Genomic DNA, 24,811 nt, shown 5'->3' with positions numbered 1-24,811 from the left:
GACCCCCCTATGCTGGGTTTTTTTTTATTAAGTCAATTTTTGTGAATCACTAAAAATAATTTTAAGTATCATTTTCGCCAATGAGATATTTCATGCTCGTCAACAATAAAATATCAGTTGTATAATACCTATTTATATTAGTTCTAAATATGTATAATTCATCGACAATAATTGTTAATAATGCAAATAGCGTTCAAAAATGGAATCATTATTTAGACCTATGTATTCATCACCTGCTTACTTAAACGACATTTATCGCCACGGATTTATTTTATATAAATTTAGAACTCATTAATTTATACAACTGTTTATAATTTTGGAATTCAGTATAACTAAAATTATTGGGACTGAAACCTTGACACTTATATTTATAGATTTTGGTTTTTAAAATTCTTTAGGGTATATTTGTGTTCTGGTAGAGTTTTCGGTTTTTCCATTTTTAAGAGTTCCAGTTTTTGGACTAGATTTTTGATTCGGTCCTGATCCCTGATTGAAACATTCATAGTTTTTATGAATATCATTAATAATTTGTTTGAATTAATAAAATTACATGTTTTAAAAACGTAAATTGAAAATTTACGAATTAGTTTAAATACTCAAATTTATTATTTTCATATTCGCAGATTTTAAAGTATACATTGGATTAAAAATAAAAAGTTATATAGGAATGCAAAGAAAATATGTTTATATATTAATCAAAAAAAGTGAAAACAAATTTACAAAAAATTTATACTTATAATTAATATTACTTTATTAGTAATAATATTAAGCACACATTGAAATTTAAAATAATAGTAGAATGAATAACAATTCATTACAACTGAATAAACAATTCATTCTAGTCAATATAAAACTATTTAAAACTCTTTAACACAACTAAATACATTAGACTCTTCTCTAGATTTTTTTTTTTTGCATTTTACACTGCACATTTCTTCTTTCAAAAAATCATAATGGTAAGTGGAATATTCTATAAATTATAATATTTAAATTTGAATATTTTATTATTTTAATTAAAATTTTTGATTTTTCAGAAATTATTTTCTTTAGTCTTTTTTTCAACTGTTGTATTTATGGTTATCCATAATGGTAAAAAATTCATAATTTTTATACAGAATGATTCTTTTGTCATTGACAACTGAATTAATCGAAAAATAAAATTAATATTAAGAATTTTACTTTCGATTTCTTTTATTTCTATATTTATCCATCATGTAGTATTTTTCATGTTTATCTCCTATACATTATAAGGGTATTAACTTTATTTTTTTCAAATATTAGCATACATATTTAGCAAGTTAATAAAATAGTAAATGAACTAATTAAAAAAATAACTCGTTGATAATAACTATTGGACCAGTGTTTCGGTATTTATTAATGATATTAAGTAATTGCTGGAGGTGAGGTTCAGGTTTTGTTATATTCATCACTAGTTATATAAGGCAGCGCTTTATATGGCCTAGGTTCTTACATAGGTATAATAATAGTATACTTATCATAAAAATATCTGAAATTCTAGTCTAAAAGTTGTGTATCGACCTATTATTTTCTTAATTAGACCATTACTTAATAAATTAACTAGTTAAATATATATATAGTGTAGTCCACGATGGTTTTACAAATCTTAAGTAATTATTAAGTCTAATTTATGCATTTTTAAGGTATGTTTAAATGTGTGCATATCTGAAGACGCGCTCTCGCACGATGCAATTCAAATTTTTGCCATGTGATTAATTTTTTAGTCGCGCGATCTAATATAAATTGCTATTCACTACGCCAGACCGCGGTACATAATAATTTTTTTTTTTCATACAAAATCGTTTTCAACTTCTTATTTAAGGATTCTGCAAGTATTACTTAGGTAATAAACATGTGTAGTTATATATTTTATTTTTCAAACATACATTTAAGTAAAAACAAAACTTATTACTAAATTAATATTTAACAATAGCCACATTACACATTAGTAATTAAGACTAATTTATGCATTCTTAAGGTGTGATTCCTATGTGCACGTCTAAAAAAGTACTTTCGCACGGCACGATTTTAATTTTTTTCTTTCCAGAAACTTTTAGTTATGTTTTTTAAACCCATATCATATTCGAATCGATTTATAATTTTTTTTGTATCGTTTTATGGTCTTAAACACACATGGTTTGCTGAAAAAAGCCAACTTTATCATCTCATTACACAAAAGTGACTGAACGAATTTTTTTCAAATTTAAATAGTACTTACCTTTAAGCAATTAAATCGTCTGGTGAAAATAAATTGATAAATACATAAAGTAATAAATTTTGTTTTTTTTTTCTTAAAGGCATGTTACAAAAATAAAATGTAGAACTATAAACGTTTCTGGGTTAATCCATGTGAAATCACCTAATGTGTGTGCTGGTATAGTTCAGAAATTTATATCATAGACTTCTTAAAGGTCATTGACAACAAAAATAATATCCTTTTTTTAGCTTCGATGCGAAGCTGAGAAGGTATTGGTTTTACTATGATGTGTTTATTTTTTTTTTTTTTTTTTGTGTCTGTTACCACTTTTTCTCAGCTCTCACCGAACGGATTTCTTTCAACGATACGTCAAAAGATCACAAATCGTATCTAGTCGAAGACATTACCCTTCAAAATTGAAAAAATTTCCCTCGTTCCCCGTAAATGGGGGAAACCTCCAAAAAAATTACAAATTTAAAAATCGCTAATTTTCGAAATTTTTTCAATTTTTTTTACTAAAAACTGCCGTAACTTTTTCAAAAATGAACATATCAATATAATTTTTTTTTATATAGATGCTTGATGTCTTTACCTATCATTTGATATATTTTTTTTGTAAATTTGACCCTTTATCTGCCCACAGGGGGGGATTTAAAATGACAACTTTTTCACAAAAAATTAACTTTTTCAACTTAACTTTTGAAAATGTTCCGGAAGGTCTGACACTTTTATATATATCTTAAATTAAAGCTAATGTAATATACTTTAATTTGAAAAAAAAAAATTTGACCTCTGGACTTTTCTTCACGGCGAAAATGGCTACCGAATGCTATTTTCGTGTGAAAATTCTCGATTTTATTATTCATATTATATTTAACTTTATAATGCTATAACTTATTGAAAAGTTTATGGATCCACACAATTTTTTTATGAGAAATAATATTTTTTAATAAACCCTTTTTCATTCGACATACTTTATCTTAATCGAGATATTAAGGAACCAGCAGATCAAGTAGCTTTTGGAATAAAACACCAATTTTTTTAAAATTAAACACTATCTAAAGATTTGCATCGAAGCGTTTATTTTTGATAGTGATTTTAATCACTGTCAGATATCATTATACTTGATCTAACTATACCACGTCTCAACTGTGCCGCGACCCCCCTGTGCTGGGTTTTAGCTTCGATGCGAAGCTGAGAAGGTATTGGTTTTACTTTGTGTTTTTTTTTTTTTTTTTTCAATTGTTTTTTTACCAGATAGCCCATTTTTTATAATTAAAAACATGAAAAAATACCCTATGTTCTAGATCCTATAACTTCATATCCATATAAGCTATCACAGTGGAACTAGCACTGTTTTAGTCATATTGAATAGTAGTTCAATTTCATTCATAAGTTTATGAATGTTGAATTTTTTTTTTACATCCCAATATAGATTTTAATTTTTTTAATTTTGTAGTATTTTAATAGCAAAAATTTAAGGTCAATACATTTTTTAATAAATTTTTTTTTTTTTTTTAATTATAAATTTTGAAACTCTATAAGTGATAGAGTTTATAGCACAGTGATAGCTTATTTGGATGTGAAGTGTTAGGCTCTAGAACATAGGGTGTTTTTTCACGTCTTTAATTATAAAAAATGTGCTATCTGGTAAAAAAACAATAAATAAAAAAATATATGATATAAATTTCAAAAATTTCTGAACTATACCAGCACACACCTTAGGTGATTACACATGGAATGACCCATAAACGTTTATAGTTCTACATTTTATTTTTGTAACATGCCTTTAAGAAAAAAAAACAAAATTTATTACTAAATTTAATTATATTGGAAAATTAGAAGATGAATGATTATATCTTCTTCAGGAAAGAACGGACATTGACATTTAAAGGGTGACATATTGAAATAAAATTTAAACTAAACTTAAATATTCATCTGACACCACGCGACCGCGTTTATGACGTCTTCTAGGAGTAAATCATCTTGTTCAGCCACCACCAGACGTAATTGTTGTATACCATCATAACTATCAAAAGAATTAATTTAATTGAATGCTATGCAAACCAGTACAGGCAAAATTCGAATCGCGCGGCGTGGGAGCGAGTCACCAGATACGTATAGGAATACAACATTTTTTTTCAGCATTTTTAAGTGCACTGAAAAAAAACCTTAATAAAATCAACAAATCTATTATTTATATAAGCCGACAATAATTTTTTGTTGGCCTAACAAAAATTTTTGTTAGTACAACAAAATATTGATCCAGCTAACAAATATTTTGTTCCACTGACGAAAATATGATTGATTTCACAATAAAAATATTGTTGACCGAATTTTTTTTCAGTGTAGCCGTTTTTTAGAACTTTTTTTAAAATTTCATTGGGTTGATAACATTTTTTAAGAAAAGGACTTATTGAGTTATAAGCATGCGTTATAATTTGATTGTCTCGTTCAAATCCTTATTGAACTCAAGTATTCCATTTGATTTTCATGAATAGCCTATCTAAATATAGCACGTTGTCTCGTTGAATATTATGTTACAATTTTTAGTTAATAATTTATAAATCTGACTATATGATAAAAAAAATAGTAGCAATTTTAAAATTTTGAAAATANTGATAAAAAAAATAGTAGCAATTTTAAAATTTTGAAAATATCCTGATTTTTACTATTTTCAACGGCTTCCTAATTTTGAGATAATTTGTTAATTTCTAGTTTTAATGGAATTTCTTCCATTTTTTGTTACTGTTTAACTAGATTAATATCAGATTCAAGGTGTATAGAAAATTTTTTTTTCTTTAATATTAAAAACAAATAATACAAATATTATTTATCGTAGTTTATGAGTGCATTAATTTAAAAATAAAAGCCTTATTATTTAATACATCAAAAATTTATAGATTTGTAAAACGTCGTTGACTAAATTATACTTTTATGCATAATATACATTTTGTATAATTTGGAGTGGACAACCGGAAAATCCCAATTATGGAGATAGGAAATTTTAGTTTTTGACTTCGCGATATTTTGGTCCTACTGAATATCACCTTACTACTCTTGACATTGATTAAATAACCTGCATGTGTAATAAACATTTAAAAATTTCATTTACAATAGAATCACATTTTATAAAGTATTATAGTAAAATATGTAATATTAAAATTAATAATAATATAGCATGGTTGTTTCTTTTAAAAGCAATTGTTTTGTCTAATTATTTATTATATTATACCAATATAGACCAAATGTATATACAGGGTGGCCCACCACTCACTGACAACTTCAATAACTTTTAATCCAGTTAATATTTTTAGTTGATTTTTTTTTTTAATAATAGTTATACGTTAGGTCTATAGCTATATCTCAATTATTAATTTTTTTACATTTTATTAAAAATATAAATTATTTTTAAATTTTAAATAAAATGTAAAAAAAAAATCTAAGATAGCTATTTTGTAGAATAGAATTTAAGAAAAATTTTAGTAAAAAAATATCTTATTAATATTCAGTAGTAAATATTCTGTAGCGTTTTGAAGTTTGTGAAAATTTGAATTTTCATGTACTATTTTACGGTATTAAACATTGAAATACGTATTGAGAAAAGGACAGAAGAAAACGCTATCTTTTCATGATTACTGTGTATACATATGATGATAGTGTGTATACATTACAAACTTGGCATTAATACCATGATAAGAAATTAGATAAGGCAATTATTACTTATCACTCTCATTCAAAAGTATATTGAAAAGATAGCGTTTTCTTCTGTCCTTTTCTCAATACGTATTTCAATGTTTAATACCGTAAAATAGTACATGAAAATTCAAATTTTCACAAACTTCAAAACGCTACAGAATATTTACTACTGAATATTAATAAGATATTTTTTTACTAAAATTTTTCTTAAATTCTACTCTACAAAATAGCTATCTTAGATTTTTTTTTTACATTTTATTTAAAATTTAAAAATAATTAATATTTTTAATAAAATGTAAAAAAATTAATAATTGAGATATAGCTATAGACCTAACGTATAACTATTATTTAAAAAAAAAATCAACTGAAAATATTAACTGGATTAAAAGTTATTTAAGCTGTCAGTGAGGGGTGGGCCACCCTGTATATAAATGTNGTGAGGGGTGGGCCACCCTGTATATAAATGTATAAATAACAAAATTACAACTATTTTTGAAAGAGTATGACTAGCATTACAAAATTACTTATATATTAAAGTTTTAAAATTGTCGACTAAAACTTTAGGAGTTAATTGTTTTTAATAGATGTCTATATTTTTCTAGATCATTACATGTCGATGAGTAAAGCCACGTCAAGTAAGTTGAATGTATCTTAAAAGGCAAATAATAAAAGAAACTTTGTATTATTACACAATTTAATTGGATATAAAAAAACAGTCACAATTTAAAAATTAAATTTTTTACAGAATTATGATTCAAACAATTATTCAAACTATGTAATATCCACTATAACCACCTTATATTTCTCTCGTTGTGTTTATATTATTTTGGATTAGTCTAAGTTTGCAAGTACCTAAATTTATTTTATAGGCTTTTATTTTATATCCGGTCAAATTTGACTAACAAGGTAATATAGTTCATTCAAAAGAAACCTCGCAGTAACCTGATACCTCTTGGAGATAAACCGGATATGTATTAAAAAATATTCTGTTTAGACACCAATAAATGGGCCAATAAATTGTTGAAAGGAAAGACTTCAAAATTATATTAAATTACTGTTTAAACAAAAGTATTAGAACAAAATCATTCAGTAAAAGTAAAATAGACAACTACTATGAAAATAGAATATAGCCTGAGATTATAATATAAGACGATTGAACGACAATGACATGAATACAACCAACAGTGACTTAAAAATAAAAATTCATAAAGCAGCCTATTTTATAATACTGTATCAACATGAACTAAAAATGTTTTACTTAACAATAAAATAAATGATTACACTAAATTTTAAATTTTAATTTAAATTTCAACCAAACAGTTTTTGAATTCTAATAACATTCACTCTTACAACATAATATCTCCCCGGAGTAATTTTATTTTTTCCAGATTTATCAAAGTTATACGTTTTTATAAGCAAATATTCTGTCTAGATGTTTACTATCCTAAAAACAAAATAACTCATATTTATTTAATAAAATTAAAACTTTCTTTTTAATGAATATAATGATACAGTACAAAATAATTTACATTTTTTAACGACTAAATGTATTATTATTTAACATAATATAAGTTAATTATTTTTATTACATGAATGTATTATTTTAGTTAAGAACAAATCGAAGGAGAAGGTCATATTAGGTAAGTAGTACATATATCGTAAATTCACTTAAAACAACTTTCTATAATTAAAAAATTAAATTAGGTATAAAAAATTAAACGTAATTTTTAAATATAATTTTCCACTAAAATATAATTTTAATTGAATAAAGATTTTCATTTTTTTTATTTTTGACGACTTCCTAATTTTGAGATACTTTCTTAATTAGCTCCCTTGGTGTGTTTTTAAATAAAAACACACCAATAAAAATCATTTACATTTTTCTTACATGTATATAATTATCTTGAAGAGGAAACATCGATGGAGAATGTCACGTTAGGTAAGTTGAATCTATTTTACATTCACATAATAATTTAATACTAAAACAAACATTGTATAATTACAAAATTTATTAGGTATAAAATATCAATCATAAAATAAAATTTTCTACGGAAATATGATTCACAAGTTTTTTAAATTTAGTAATATCCACTCTAATAATGTTAGATCTCCTTGTTATGTTTTTATTACATAAGAATTCATTAAAGTTTTGTAAACACCGATTATTTGTTAATAAACTAAAATTTATTTTCAGTTGACATTATTTTTCAAAGATGAATTTTAATAAAATTAATTTCAATTGTAAAATGAAGTAAAATATTTTTTTTTCCAATTTATGACGGCTTCCTAAATTTAAAGTACTTTTTTTTAATTTCTCATATTGAGTGATTTTCTTTCAATTTTTGTCACTGTTATTTTTAAATAAATAAACATTATATTCTTTTAACGTATAGATAATTAAATCACTCTTTTCATTTATGCTTCGAATTTTTAAATATAAATATTCATAAATTTTTTTATTATTAAAAACAAATGATAGAAATATTAATTAATTGTAGTCTGTGAATGAATTAATTAAACTAACTATATATTATAATTATTTTTATTACATGTGTATACTTTTCTAGAAGATTTTTTGAAGGGTAAGTTAAATGTGTCGTATCTTCACATAACAGCCTATTTTATAGTACTGTATCAACATGAACTACATATGTATTAATAATCAATAAAATGAATCCTTATATTAAATTTTCATTTTCATTTCAACAAAACAATTTTTGAAATTCTAGTATCACCTCTTTAACAACATTAGCTCCCTTGGTGTGTTTTTAAATAAAAACACACCAATAAAAATCATTTACATTTTTCTTACATGTATATAATTATCTTGAAGAGGAAACATCGATGGAGAATGTCACGTTAGGTAAGTTGAATCTATTTTACATTCACATAATAATTTAATACTAAAACAAACATTGTATAATTACAAAATTTATTAGGTATAAAATATCAATCATAAAATAAAATTTTCTACGGAAATATGATTCACAAGTTTTTTAAATTTAGTAATATCCACTCTAATAATGTTAGATCTCCTTGTTATGTTTTTATTACATAAGAATTCATTAAAGTTTTGTAAACACCGATTATTTGTTAATAAACTAAAATTTATTTTCAGTTGACATTATTTTTCAAAGATGACTTTTAATAAAATTAATTTCAATTGTAAAATAAAGTAAAATATTTTATTTTTCTAATTTTTGACGGCTTCCTAAATTTAAAGTACTTTTTTTAAATTTCTCATATTGAGTGATTTTCTTTCAATTTTTGTCACTGGTATTTTTAAATAAATAAACATTAGCTTCTTTTAACGTATAGATCATTAAATCACTCTTTTCATTTATGCTTCGAATATTTAAATATAAATATTGATAAATTTTTTTATTATTAAAAACTAATGATAGAAATATGAATTAATTGTAGTCTGTGAATAAATTAATTAAACTAACTATATATTATAATTATTTTTATTACATGTGTATACTTTTCTAGAAGATTTTTTGAAGGGTAAGTTAAACGTGTCGTATCTTCACATAACAGCCTATTTTATAGTACTGTATCAACATGAAGTACATATGTATTAATAATCAATAAAATGAATCCTTATATTAAATTTTCATTTTCATTTCAACAAAATGATTTTTGAAATTATAGTATCACCTATTTAACAACATTAGCTCTCTTGGTGTGTTTTTAAATAAAAACACACCAATAAAAATCATTTACATTTTTCTTACATGTATATAATTATCTTGAAGAGGAAACATCGATGGAGAATGTCACGTTAGGTAAGTTGAATCTATTTTACATTCACATAATAATTTAATACTAAAACAAACATTGTATAATTACAAAATTTATTAGGTATAAAATATCAATCATAAAATAAAATTTTTACGGAAATATGATTCACAAGTTTTTTAAATTTAGTAATATCCACTCTAATAATGTTAGATCTCCTTGTTATGTTTTTATTACATAAGAATTCATTAAAGTTTTGTAAACACCGATTATTTGTTAATAAACTAAAATTTATTTTCAGTTGACATTATTTTTCAAAGATGACTTTTAATAAAATTAATTTCAATTGTAAAATGAAGTAAAATATTTTATCTTTCCAATTTTTGACGGCTTCCTAAATTTAAAGTACTGTTTTTAGCTTCGATGCAAATCTGAGAAGGTATTAATTTTACTATGATGTTTTTTTTTCTTTTTTTTTTGTGTCTGTGAACGCTCAATCTTAGCTCTCGCTAGACTGATTTTGATGAACAATATGTCAAAAGATCGAAAATCGTATCTAGTCGAAGACATTACTCTCAAAAATTGAAAAAAATTCCCTCGTTCCTCGTAAACGGGGGAAATCCCCCAAAATATTACAAATTAAAATAACGCTAATTTTCGAAATTTTTTCAATTTTTTTTACTAAAAACTGCCGTAACTTTTTCAAAAATAAACATATTAATATAATTTTTTTTTTTTTATAAATACCTTAGATATTTACCTATCATTTTATGTATTTTTGTGAACATTTGACCCTTTAACAGCCCATAGGAAGAGTTTCAAAATGGTAACTTTTTCAACTTAACTTTTGAAAATGTTCCGGAAAGACTAACACTTTTATATATATATCTTAAATTAAAGCTAATGTAATATTCTTTAATTTGAAAAAAAAAATTTGACTTCTGAACTTGTCTTCATGGTGAAAATGACTACCGTATGCAAAATATGCTATTTTTTTGAAAAAATTCTTGATATTATATTTTACATATTTTAACATTATGTTGCTATAACTTTTTAAAAAATGGATGAATCAATTCTCTTTTTTAATAATAAATACTTTATATATACTTCATTTGACATTACATTTCATTTGACATACTTTTTTTTTAAATCGGACCTGTTCCCTTTATACAGGAGGGGTGCAAACCTTTTAAAATGCGTATAGAAAGTAAAACATTTTTAACTTAACTTTTGAAAATGTTCCGTAAAGACTGACACTTTTATATATATCTTAAATTAAAGCTTATGTAATATACTTTAATTTGAAAAAAAAATTTGACCTTTGGATAATATAAATATTCATATATTTTTTATTATTAAAAACAAATAATAGAAATATGAATTAATTGTAGTCTGTGAATGAATTAATTAAACTAACTATATATTATAATTATTTTTATTACATGTGTATACTTTTCTAGAAGATTTTTTGAAGGGTAAGTTAAACGTGTCTTATCTTCACATAACAGCCTATTTTATAGTACTGTATCAACATGAACTACATATGTATTAATAATCAATAAAATGAATCCTTATATTAAATTTTCATTTTCATTTCAACAAAACAATTTTTGAAATTCTAGTATCACCTCTTTAACAACATTATCTCCCTTGCTGTGTTTTTATTACTTACAAATTTATCAGTTTTACATTTTTATAAGCAATTATTGTGTCTAGTTATTAATAGTCCGAAAACAATATAAACCAAATTAAAACTTATTTTTAAGAGTAATACAGTAAAAAATGATTCACATTTTTCTTACATGTATATAATTATCTAGATAAAGACACATCGATGGAGAATGTCACGTTACGTAAGTTGAATCTATTTTACATTCACATAATAATTTAATAATAAAAAAAACATTGTATAATTACAATATTTAATTAGGTATAAAAAATAAATCATAAAATAAAATTTTCTACTGAAATATGATTCAAAATTGTTTTTAAATTTAGTAGTATCCGCTCTAACAACGTTATATCTCCTTGTTATGTTTTTATTACATAAGAATTCATTAAAGTTTTGTAAACACCGATTATTTGTTAATAAACTAAAATTCATTCTCAGTTGACATTATTTTTCAAAGATGACTTTTAATAAAATTAATTTCAATTGTAAAATGAAGTGAAATATTTTATTTTTCTAATTTTTGACGGCTTCCTAAATTTAAAGTACTTTTTTTAAATTTCTCATATTGAGTGATTTTCTTTCAATTTTTGTCACTGGTATTTTTAAATAAATAAACATTAGCTTCTTTTAACGTATAGATCATNTTTAAATAAATAAACAATAGCTTCTTTTAACGTATAGATCACTAAATCATTCTTTTCATTTATGTTTCGAAGTTTTAAATATAAATTTTCATAAATTTTTTTTATTATTAAAAACAAAGGATTTTATTATAGTTTATGAATGAATTAATTATACTAACTATATATTATAATTATTTTTATTACATGTGTATACTTTTCTAGAAGATTTATTAAAGGGTAAGTTAAATGTGTCGTATCTTCACATAACAGCCTATTTTATAATACTGTATCAACATGAACTACATATGTATTAATAATCAATAAAATGAATCCTTATATTAAATTTTCATTTTCATTTCAACAATACAATATTGAAATTTTTTGTTATCTCTCTTGATGTTTTTTTAATGCTTACGAATTTATCAGTTTTACGTTTTTATAAGCAATTATTGTGTCTAGTTTTTAATATTCCAAAAACAATATATACCAAATTTATTTATCAAAATTAAAAATTTTTAAAGAGCATAAAGATACAGTAAAAAATTATTTACATTTTTATTACATGTATATGTTTTTCTAGAAGAGAACACATCAATGGACAGAGCTCAGGTAAGTTGAATAAATTTTATATTCAAATAAAAGTAGAATATTAAAAAAAACATTGTATAATTATAAAATTTAATTAGGTATAAAAATCAATCATAACTTTAAAATAAAATTTTCTACTGAAATATGATACAAAATTTTTTTTAAATTTAGTAATATCCACTCTAATAATGTTATATTAGAGAAACTGGATAAGCTTAAATTGTTTTTCTACCTTACTTTTTAATAAAAATCATACGGAATCATATTTAACTACTGGACTCTTGAAAATCAATCCTCTAGACTTGTGCACAACCTTTTACAACTAGTCTAGCATTACACCTGTCGATTTAACAATTTGCCTGGTACTTAATACGGTAAATCTATCAGCAATTACTATTTTGTTCACTGGTAAATTAACTAATTTCCAATTATTATTATTTTTTCAACGATGACATTTCTTCGTCCATTAATTTTCTGAACTTTCCTTTGACTTTATTATTATGACATTAGATCTCAAATAAAATAAAATATTCTGTACTTGAGTGTTTTTTTTTGTATTTTATCTATTTTTCAGTTTTTTTTTGTATATTTTTCGTATTTCTTCTATTAATTGGTTTTCTCCATCAATATCACTTTGTTTTCAAAAACTTTTTTCATCAAAATTATGTTCCTCTTAAATATTTTATTTGGCATCGATTTATATTTCAGTAAACTTCTTGTTTGGTAATTCTATCTTCTTTAAACACTATGTCTCTTCTAACGGATACTTATCTGTAATGATATCATTTAAGATAACCTTTTTTCTCGTTGAAGCATCCAACACATATACCATATATGCCCGTTTTATCCCACTTTCGTCATTTCTCCTTTGTACATTATCTTCACTGCCAAATATTTTAAAATTGTTGAATAGTAGAGTTTTATTGAACCATTATTTGTAAGGCGTTTTACCCTCAAGGATCGTTTTACCTGTGTGTTTTAATACTTACACTACTGTATTAATCTCTTCAGTCCTCAAAAATTTGGCAAATTTTTTCTAGAAATTAATGTTCTCGCTGCTTTAACTATACTGTATATATCCGCTCAATTGAATTTTGTATATTTGAAAGAATTGATAACGAAATTCACAAATATATATTCTTTTTTTATAGGTTTTATAGGAAATATTAAGTTAATATCATTTTTTTGAACACTTATAGATATTCTAAAACATTGACTACTTAACACAATCTTGAATTTTTTTAAAAAGTAATTATCAAAATGTGATTTATGTTTCGTTATAGATAATATGTGAACATCAGGTAATTATAAATGTCAAATTGGTCATTAACCTAACTTTATACCATTTGAAGTATCCAAAAAAAAAATTTGGTATTATGAACATAAACATTATTTATATATGAATATAAAAATATTCAATTACGCATGTCAACATACTTCTCATAAAATACTACTGAAATCAACATTTCTTATTGATTTTAATGGTTCTTAGAATACAAATATTTGAAATTCGAATTTTTACCTCCATAAGTTGATGTACTACATATAAAAAAAACCTGATTACATTTAACACTTGTATGAAAAGATTAAAACGTGCCTCTAAACCATTAAAATTGAGTAAATTTTTTATTAAAAAAAAAAAAAAAACTGAACTTTTGCCTTTAATTTCTGTTATGTTTGACTTTTAGTTTCAGTTGTTCAACCTACAAAGATAAAATGTTATACGAATTTTAAAAATTTCAAAATATAATAATCAGTGGTTGAATAAATCTCTTCTGGACTTTGCATCGAACCTAAAATGAATTAATAAATATATTACCTATTGATTTTACCATGTAAAATTTAATAATTCAATCTAAAATAACATTATAATACATTAATTTAATTTGAATTGTTATGTTTCTGTGGCAGATTCATAGTTTTCTCAAGGAACACCACGAGTAGGAAAAGGAAATTAAATATTCACATAATATATCAAATATATTTTTATAAAATTTATTAAAAATAAATAACACCACTATTAAGTACATAAATATTTAATCATCAAAAACTTAAGTTTATGTTTATTTAAACTCACTTAAATAAATTAAACATTAGAGCAAAATTATTTGTTCCCAATATTAAAAAAAATAAACACACGGATATTAATTGTAAAAATGCCTACTATCATAAATTTTATATACATAATTACACATTAACTATATCTTTTTTTAATTGCCTTCTTTTAAATCATTTAAAATAAAAAACAATAATGTAACATAAAAGTTTACAACTTTCAGTAATCTTATTATATCCAGAGCGTACATTTAAAACAAGTATTGGACACTTCAGTATTGAAGATTAATATTTGAACTGTTCATTAAGTTTTTTAGCTTAATAAGGTTATTAGTTATGACTTTACCGTTTTACCTAAAATATAGCCATTAATAATTGAAAACTATTTTATTTAAATAACTAAAAAAAAAAATTGAAAAACAAAATTATAACAACACAAAAAACAGTGGTTTTTTACAACAAAATAACATTTTTTATTTATATATTGAATATATAATTATCGTAAGTGTGGGAACGAATTTTTTTTTAACTTATATGTAATTTAAAAAAATATATACTATATAACATACTATAGTATCTTACAGTTCAATAATACGGTCGAACCATGTCTTATGTTAATAGTTATTTTAATACCTTATTATTTTTAACTCTGAGAAAATGGCCCCGAGAAAATAAAAGATATCTATTCGTAATAATTCACTTATGCTCTGGAATACCCCAAATATATTAAGTCGCAAAGAATTAGAAATTTTAACAACACAGTGCACATTTAAAACTTAATTATTTTTAGTTTTTTAATTAATATATTAACAAAAAAAAAAAATTAGGGGTAGTATTCTTAATAAATTACATTGCCTAATAGGAAAAGTAAATAAATAAAAATGCTTTGTTACGGACAGTTATTCGTCCTTCACCAACATTAACAATTAACAACTATATTAGTGCCTGATCAGCACAAACGACCCTCAACTCAACTATGAGTATGCGGCGTACGGGTGTAAACAAACCGATTACACACTGTTCTTAAATTAATTACAACAATAATGAAGTCAGTTGACATTTTACCACGCAACTTACCTTTATTGATCTGATAACTTAACTCGCACAGTATTATTGCGATTACTAAATTAAATACTATTATTATTACTTATTATTATTATTATTTCGGGTTGTGATCACTCGCCGCCGTCGCTCTCCTAAATTGAATATCACCAACATCTCTAAACATCTAGTCAGGTTATATTTAATTAATATTAAATAGAAATAAACGCTTGTTATCGTTGTAACGCGTAAACCAATAATAAAAATACATTGTATGTGTTGTTATATAACAACACATACAATTTAAAAAAAAATGTCTGGAGGGCAATGGTAAATTTTGAGAAGTTTAAAGTTTTTCAGTTCCTTTTAAATATGACCCTATATTCAAAATAAACAACTGAAATGTATTTTTATTTTTAAAGGGCTCAAAATTCAATAATGTCAAAGTGGCGATAAAAAAAGTTAAAAAGAGAATTTCATAACTTATTGAGTTTATAATATATAAACTTTAAAGGAAATTTATGGTGGATTCAATAATTATCAATTTTTTAATAAATAACATGTTATATATTTCAGTAAATTTTAATATTTCAATTAATGAAAAATAAATATTATATTTATTTCATTAAGTAAATATGAAAGAAAAACAACGTATTATCAATACTACTATATATAATAATAGTTTATACAACTATATTAATTTTTTTTATATTTTTTTTAACTATAAAATAATATGTTTATAATATAAAATTAATATCCTAAAGTGTACAAGTAAAAAAACATTAAAACAATTAGAATTAAATACACAAAAACAATAAATATATAATATTAACGTCCATATTTATTGTTTTTTTTTTGTTTTGTCTTTATATAAATACAAAACTATTTTCTATCAGCCTACTAATTAAAAGACCATTTTTAAACATAATGAAATATGCTATGACACATCCTTTAGTTGCTACATATTGTTGTTCAAAACAATTTTTTTCTGTTCTTAATATTTTTTTCTCGTGTCGGTAAATTTGTAATTTGAATCAACTAATTTGCTCCATTTATTCATATTATTTAATGCTCCTTTCTACATCACATTAAATTTGGAATTAATTTAACCCAAAGCCTATATTAAAATTTAAATATTTCTAAATTTCAGTTTCTCGATATTTTAATTGTATTAGTTACCAAAAAAAAAAAAATCATCGGTATTATAAGTAAATGTTATTTACTTAATTTAATGATAAGCATTTATCAACTATCCATTTCATTTGTAATTGTTGGAGCTGATATTGTCTCTCCCTATCCATAAGCGCTTGTGGTTGAATTTTTAATTCAAACTTTTCTTTGTCCTGTTCAATAAATTCGTCTGTTACTTATCTGACTGCCCTTTGTTGAACGTGCCATTGTTTTGTTGATGTAGCTAAATCCGACCATATCATTAGCATTGCCATCAATAAAAAACGCTATGAATCTTCATCCCAGCTATATTCTTTTAATTTGATCAGCCGGAAAAATTCATTTATTAACCTATTTGAAAAGTTTTCAATTATTTTTATACTAATCATTTATAATAAATATAAATATATTTTATAGTATTGAAATACGAACTACTTTTAAATATAATAAACATGGTTAATTGTTTCAACGACTCCTACCGTAGTTAGGTAACTAACAATATGTTTTTGAATTAAAACCATTAATAAGTAATATAATTTAAAAAGAAACTTATTCATCATTATCAATGTCAACTTTTCCAATTACATCGTAAGTTATAAAATAATTTCGTTTGTAGGCAATTTTTCTTCTATCTAGTAAATTAATTCATCTATATAGAAATTTTTATCAAAAAAATATTATGAGACCACTTTGGAAACGTTAATCAAAATTAAAATTTTACTTTAAAAAGTTTAATTTTGGTTAAGGTTTTAAAAGTAATTTGAATATTCTTTCAGTTTCTACAATTATTAATCTTTTAAAATTCTCGAATAAAATTGTTATAGGTCAACTAACTTACGATATAAGTTAAAAACATTTAAAAACCGAAATCATTTCGGTTCCTAGCTCTATCTCAACCTGATTTTAGAGTCTATTATGAAAATAATTCGCAAAAATTGGAAGGTATAACAAAACTAGGTAATATTTAAATATTATATGAATTTAGTGAATATTTTAATAAGTTCATAGCTCGGAGTAAAATTATTATTCATAAGACTTTATTGTAGTATAAATAAGTAACTATTTTTAAGTTTTGCATTGTTATTTAAAACTATAGGAAGTAACACAAAATGTTCATAAGAACTTTTTAATTTTCAAATAAATTGATAGATTTTGTTTTATATACTCGATAATATTTTCCGGTTTCAATTGTTATAGTTGATTAAATTATAGTTATTCTATTGGTATGAGATGATAAATAACTGATAAATGTGTATAAAGTTTATACAAAACATTTTCCTAAGATTTATAACAAACATATAAAAACATATTTCAAAAAGCATATCGTACGTTGAGAGCAAAAACAATTGACACGGCCCCGCGTCGCTTCTTTATACACGACTCGTGCCATCTTTATCAGCCGTCGCCTTACTACGAGTGTTTGACTGATCAACATTGCGTGCCATACGCCACTGAACAAGTCAAACAAGTGCCGAACGGCCGACGATGACCCGCCGCAAACGAGACAGCAGTCTTCTTCCCGTTGTGAAAGTGACAATGTCGACGAACCGATGCGCACCCACGCACCGTCGCCATCAACGCTGATAACCTTTTGACACCCGAGGATCACGCCGGACATCGCATCGTCGACGCCAGCGAAAGTGCCGCGATATTGTTCGAAGATTATTAATAATGTGTTCATCTTTTCGTTTCGTTTTATTTCTTTTGTTAAAATAACCTGTTGTTACTTATTAATAAACGGCCCACGTGTCTCTACCATCAACACCAGTGTCGACCATATTTTTGCGACGTAAGTCGTGTCAACTGGCTCCCCGGTAACGATCTCAACCGGTCCTTAATTGGATTAAGGTATGAAAACCAGTTTCTGACTTGATTTTTATTTTTTAAATAAGACAGCTAGGTTTCCTTTACGTTCACTTTTTTCCAAATTATTTCAATCACATAGTTCACTGGTGACTGCAGTGAATTTCCACCCGGTCATACAGATACTATCCACTGCGCGAATAATAGATATCCACCTTCTGTGTATTTTGTAACACGGTACAAGTGGATTTCTGGCGATAATCAAATTTTATAATACGTTCAATTGAGTAGATCTTTTTAATAATTTTTTTTTTTATTGGTTCTTTTAGTTAAAGTAAATTATTAAAATTAATTCAGTTCTGCATATTTTAATTGTAGAATCTTTTTAACCATCAAAAGTTAATTAGAAATTATTACTATAATTTTTATTTAAGTGATCTATTACGATAAAAATGTAAATAAAAATCGAGCTTTTCTGATATATTTACTGTAAATAGTATTTATAAAATTTTCTGACTGCATATTAATCTTAACAATTTCATTTTTTTCTATTTAATAATGTCAATGTCAACTATCAGATAAAATCTATACTAGACCAAATATGCCACGTCCCCACTGTGCTAGGATTTTTTTAAATACCTTTAGTTACATACTATTCTTGAATTATTAACTATGTAGTATTTTTTAAGTTCATCCATTATGCATTGTAAAGATGTCAACTATGTTTATTTAAATAGAAACACATATTTTGAGTTCAATAAAATGTTTGAGTTTTTATTTTAGTAGTAAATGACACTTGAGTTTTCAATATAACTTTATTCGTTTACTAGATATAAAACTTTAAAGTTTCAAATTTTTGAGTTAATATACATGTATAATACATAAAATATTATGAAAAATGTAGCTAATGTTATTTTATAACGTCGCCATCACAGAAACGGAGCGTTTATTTTCAATTATGACTTTATTAATGGATATACTTTCTTTATTACCTATTGGTGTATTTTTATTATAAACTTTCTCTTTAAAGAACGAAATAAAAGAAGTTAAAAATGATTACTTTTAACATATTAAAAATCAAAAGCAATAATTTATTTTATTTATTAATTTATTTATAAGATAACACCTTCGAAGGGCAATGTAGTACAGGTAGTAATATAATAATATAAATACAATTTTAAAAAAATAAACAATATACAGTGATACATTTATAAAATTAAGGTGAACAATAATTAGATATTAAGTATAAAAATAATATAAATTAGAAGTAATGAATTATTATGAATATAACATTAAATATTTGTGTTAGAATGAGTATTATTAGTTATTACACATTTTAATTTGTTAGGACAATCATAAAAAAAATCAAATTTGGAAATATTATTACAAGATATTAACATACGGTTTAATGGGCTATATTTAATGAAATTATTTTTCCCTAGAATAGTAAAAAATAATTGTTGAGATCGGGTATTATAAGCTGGTATTTTAAAACAAATTTGTTCCAGTAGCTCTGGGCAGATAATTTTATTATTTAATAGTTTGTATATAAATGTTAAATCAATAAATAGACGTCTTGATTCTAAGGTTGGGATTTGACATTTGATTGCAACATCATTGATTGATTTACCTACCATACCTATTTTGTGAGCTATCATTCGAAAGAAGCGTCTTTGAATTTTTTTTATTTTATTTTTGTGTGGCCGGCTTGAGTTGGGTTCCAAATAATAGAGCCGAATTCAAGTGTAGATCTAACAAGAGCTGTGTATAAGGTAATTAAACAATAGGGGTCGTTAAATTCAGAGCAATTTCTCTTTATAAATCCTAAATTCCGAATAGCTTTATTATATATTATGTAAATGTGTTCAGAAAAATTTAGATCATCTGACAGTATTACATCTAAATCTCGAATATGGGAAACTTTTTGTAGTTTGTAGTCACCAATATTATAGTCAGAAGATATTCTTACTTTGTAACGAAAAAATAAAATAAATGAGCATTTAGAACTATTTATCTCTAAGCCATTTAATGAACACCATTGAAATAGACTATTCAAGTCAATTTGTAAATGATTTATGTCATCTATAGAATTAATAGTGGTATATAATTTTAAATCATCTGCAAATAATAAGAACTTACAATATTTAAATATTGGGAAAATATCGTTTATAAAAATCAAAAATAGCAAGGGAGACAAATGACCCTCTTGGAGTACTCCAGATGATATAATAAATTCATTGGAAATTTTATTATTAATTTTTACCATTTGAGTTCGATCAGTAAGATAAGAAGATAGCCATGATAAAATTGGATCACCAAAGCCAAAGTCGGATAGTTTTTTGATAAGAATTGAGTGGTCAACCGTATCAAATGCTTTTTTTATATCTGTATATATTACGTCTACTTGACCACCAGAGCCAACTGTGTTAGCTAAAAAGTTGAAAAATGTTAATAAATTTGTATCAATTGATTTATTTTTGCGAAATCCATGTTGTTCATTTATTAAAGTGTTTTTCAATATATCTGATAGTTTGGGCTCAATGAGTTTTTCAAAAAGTTTAGGTAGAACACTTAACTTAGAAATAGGTCTATAGTTATTGATAATGGATCGATCTCCGGTTTTCCAAATTGGTAATACATAACTAGATTTCCATGAATTTGGGAAAACGCCTGTTTTTAGAGATAAAGAGAATAGTTTGTGTACTGGGTAAGCTAAGGAATAACGACATAAATTTAAAAACAAAGCAGGGATAGAATCAGGGCCAGATGTTGCGTCTAGTTTTAGTTGTGATAATCCATCAAACACATCACAAATGGAAACTGTGTGGTGAACTTGGTTTCTAAGTCCAGTTTCAGCCAGTCGGAAGAGTACCAATAGGAAGAGTCAAAGTAAAAATACAGTGTAACATTCACTATGAGTACTGATCATTTTATTTGTGTTCATGTCCCTTTTTATATTTTAAGATACATGATTAATTACGAATTAATACAAGGTTAAGACAACATTTAAAGTAAACAAAACACCATTAAAATATAATCTTTAAAATCTAATTTAAAAGACTATTAAGTATTGCTACATATTTCAAGATGCCGTTCACGACACCTTTTCCCTTAAAGTGAAATAATATACAAAATATATNTTCCCTTAAAGTGAAATAATATACAAAATATATTATTTCTTACAATATGTTTTAATTATACATTTTATGTAACAATAGTTTAATAGTACAAATAAAATTTAATTTAAAATAGTATAATTATTATTCATTGTACAAATTTTCTAATAGCCTTCGTCTAAATCTAGTACGATAAATTCTACGTTCTGGTTCAGGGTTATTTACAATATGATTTGATTCTATAGCTAATGGTATTTGTTCAGATTGTACTGTATGTATATTCTTTTTACAATACTTAACATAAATATATATTATAAATATTGTTATAGCTAATCCGATTATTTTAATAAGTATATTAAATATAAAACTATTATTATTATAAAATTCATATATGTGTTTATGTGTAAGCAAATCACTAATACGTTCTTGGTAGGTTAATTGAGATTCCAGATTATTTAGGGCTGCTTGATCTAATTTTATATTTTCCATTTTTTCGAGATGCAAGGGCTTTTGAATTGTTTTGTTGTATAAATTGTTGCAATAAGTTGAATTCAGCAAACTAAATTCTAGGGGGATTGCATTGAAGTTTGACTCTAGATTAGTTTGTGTGGCTTCTAGAGTCACCGATGGTGTAATGGCTCTACAGTTTTGTTTTAAAGATAGCCTCCCGGTTTTCTTCACTACAATTTTCTCTACTTCTGTGTTTGAGTCACATGAAATTGTGACTATTGTATCTTTAATAATTACAAAATACCAATTATTTGGAAAATAAGAGCTGTATCATCTCTCTGATTGTATTTCTGAAACAAATACATCACATATGGACGGCAAGGAGTATTTATTGTTTAACAGTTCCGTTTCGCAAGTTGGAACCTTTTCTGTACCAGATATGAAGTCGCTATTCTTACACACATATATATTATTAAGTATTTTACAATTATCTAGGTTATCTAATATTATATAATGAGACACTAAATTATCAGTTAAAAGACATTTTATATTTTTAGTTAAGTGTATAAATTGGTTATTATTGTTAAAGGGTATGAATATTGGTAAAATATGATATAATATATAATTATTTATACTACTTAATGGTAATTTAATAAGAGTAATTAACTTTTTATTATTATAATATATTTTAATTTCTAATATTTTAAATATTTTANATATATAATTATTTACACTACTTAATGGTAATTTAATAAGAGTAATTAATTTTTTATTATTATAATATATTTTAATTTCTAATATTTTAAATATTTCATTAATATTTTCAATATTAATGTTAATAGGTACTTGTAAATTATTAGGTATTTTTACTAAAATATGATTGATCTCATTAAAAAGTTGGTCAGGCTTAATAATTATTGGATGTAATTGGTTTTTTTGAGCAAATATTATGGCCAAGATTAATTTACTAAGTGTATTTTCTAATGAATTTATATTATTTTCGATTAGAGACTGAGTAATAATTATATTTTCAAAATCTACGGAGTTGGTAGAAATATTTTGTAGTCCAGATATAGCAATAGAAATTTTACTTAAGTTATTATCAAATATCAATTTGTTATCATTAAACGATGTGACGGATTCATTAAAATTAGAAATAGTGCTTTTGATTATGGATACTTGATCATGTACAATTCTAAGGATGTCCTTTTCGTCATTATCAAGCTTGTTGATCATATTATCGTAACGTTTGACGTCCTCTGCGTCAGCATTACCGAATAACCATTTGATTGCGCTACCAGCTCCTTCCCATGATCTTTTAACCTTATGGTGAAGTGTCAAATGCTTAATGTCGTTGATTTGTGTTTCAATATTTTCATTCATATTTTGAAGGAGTTTATGATTTTTTTTAGATATTATGTTTTTATTGCTTAATGGCTCGATATTTTTTAACATATTACTTATTTCAAGAGCCTTATTTTCTATGAGTTCTATATTTATATAAGACGTGAATGTCCAAAAGTTTTTGTAAACCTTAGCTTTACCTAATTTTTCGTAAACTATTCCCGGACTATTACTTAGATCTATTATATTATAATTATTGTTTTTTTTCTACATTCTGAGTTATAGTACCCTCCAGTGCCCTAAAAAAAATAATATTATTTTTAAATTAATTATATGAAGATGATAATATATGATCTTGTAAAGTTAATGTTGGTTTTGATTTATTTAATTTTATGGTGCTAATTTCTTTAGAAAAATATTTTTTTAACCTATCTGTGTGAACTTTTACGTTTTTATTACCTATTTTTATAGTTGCGTTTACATTATTATTTAATTCAACAATTTTATAAGGACCTTTAAATTTTGGACTAAGTTTACTTATTGGTGATTCATTTTTTAATAAAACTAAATCATTAACGTTAAGAATTTCTTTTTCCACTTTAATTTTTGAATCATAATGTTTTTTGTAACTTTCTTTGTTTTGAACTTGATTTTGTCGAGCGATTTGATGTGAAGTATTTAATTTTAATTTTAAGTCGTCCAAAAAATCATCATAAGAATATTTAAATTCAGGGGAGTCTTTAATAGAAGTCGGTATTCTAATAGTTCTACCGAACATAAGTGTCGCAGGTGGGTAATTAGTAGCGTTATGTACCATTGTATTATACGAAAACATTGCTGTGTCTAGAAATTCATCCCAATTAAAATTATTATCTACAAAATTTCTTAAATAGTTTCCTAAAACTTGGTGACTACGCTCTAGAGAACCAGTCGATTGTGGTCTATAGGCGGTAGTGTTTATTTTTTTTATTTTAAAAATTTTACACATATTCTTAATAATGTTGGATAAAAAATCAGCGCCTTGGTCAGAAAGAATGTATTGAGGAATGCCGAAAGTACAGATAAATTTATAAGCTAAAACTTTTGCTATCGATTCAGCAGAGTGTTCTTGTAAGGGGTAAGCGAAAAGAAATTTACTTAAATCGTCCTGAATAGTTAAAATGTATTTATTCCCATTTTCAGTCATATTAAGGGGACCAACAATATCAACAGAAATTTTTTCTAGAACTTCAGTTGATGTTGTCGTAATACACATAGGATTTTTATTTTTTTTGAAAGTTGCTTTATTTTTTTG

At 24.5% G+C, this 24,811-nt stretch overlaps 3 protein-coding genes and 1 pseudogene across 6 annotated transcripts in view; 2 read left to right on the top strand and 2 right to left on the bottom strand.

Moving 5' to 3' along the window:
- Window positions 1-24,811, bottom strand: part of LOC126896731 (uncharacterized) — a 395,864-nt gene that overhangs the window by 358,169 nt on the left and 12,884 nt on the right. The window contains exon 3 of one of the 4 annotated variants that reach the window (XR_007701913.1): window positions 2,507-2,670. The exons of 2 other annotated variants lie outside the window; for them this stretch is intronic. The gene's annotated coding sequence lies outside the window, so the exon portion shown is untranslated. Of the gene's footprint in view, window positions 1-2,506; window positions 2,808-24,811 lie in introns of those variants that run through there. One more of the 4 variants, XR_007701911.1, reaches the window with a different exon arrangement.
- On the top strand, window positions 862-16,472 carry LOC126896737 (uncharacterized). Its single transcript, XM_050669783.1, has 15 exons — window positions 862-956; window positions 1,035-1,089; window positions 6,517-6,549; window positions 7,522-7,554; window positions 7,824-7,853; window positions 8,482-8,496; window positions 8,748-8,777; window positions 9,407-9,421; window positions 9,673-9,702; window positions 11,116-11,130; window positions 11,476-11,508; window positions 12,173-12,187; window positions 12,531-12,559; window positions 13,822-13,839; window positions 16,057-16,472. The coding sequence occupies exons 1-15, from the start codon at window positions 954-956 to the stop codon at window positions 16,114-16,116; spliced, it is 414 nt and encodes a 137-aa protein (XP_050525740.1). The 5' UTR covers window positions 862-953; the 3' UTR covers window positions 16,117-16,472.
- Window positions 17,896-24,811, top strand: part of LOC126893960 (uncharacterized) — a 67,971-nt pseudogene continuing 61,055 nt past the window's right edge.
- On the bottom strand, window positions 20,423-23,556 carry LOC126893966 (uncharacterized). Its single transcript, XM_050664554.1, has 7 exons — window positions 23,142-23,556; window positions 22,146-22,457; window positions 21,915-21,992; window positions 21,089-21,319; window positions 20,810-21,037; window positions 20,505-20,725; window positions 20,423-20,431 (listed from the first exon to the last, which is right to left on the bottom strand). The coding sequence occupies exons 1-7, from the start codon at window positions 23,554-23,556 to the stop codon at window positions 20,423-20,425; spliced, it is 1,494 nt and encodes a 497-aa protein (XP_050520511.1).

The sequence above is a fragment of the Daktulosphaira vitifoliae genome, unplaced genomic scaffold (assembly GCF_025091365.1).
Source record: "Daktulosphaira vitifoliae isolate Bord-2020 unplaced genomic scaffold, ASM2509136v1 Scaffold_1, whole genome shotgun sequence".
Classification (NCBI taxonomy): domain Eukaryota; kingdom Metazoa; phylum Arthropoda; class Insecta; order Hemiptera; family Phylloxeridae; genus Daktulosphaira; species Daktulosphaira vitifoliae.
The sequence above is the reverse complement of the archived record's forward strand: the minus strand, read 5'-3'. Positions and strand labels throughout refer to the sequence as shown.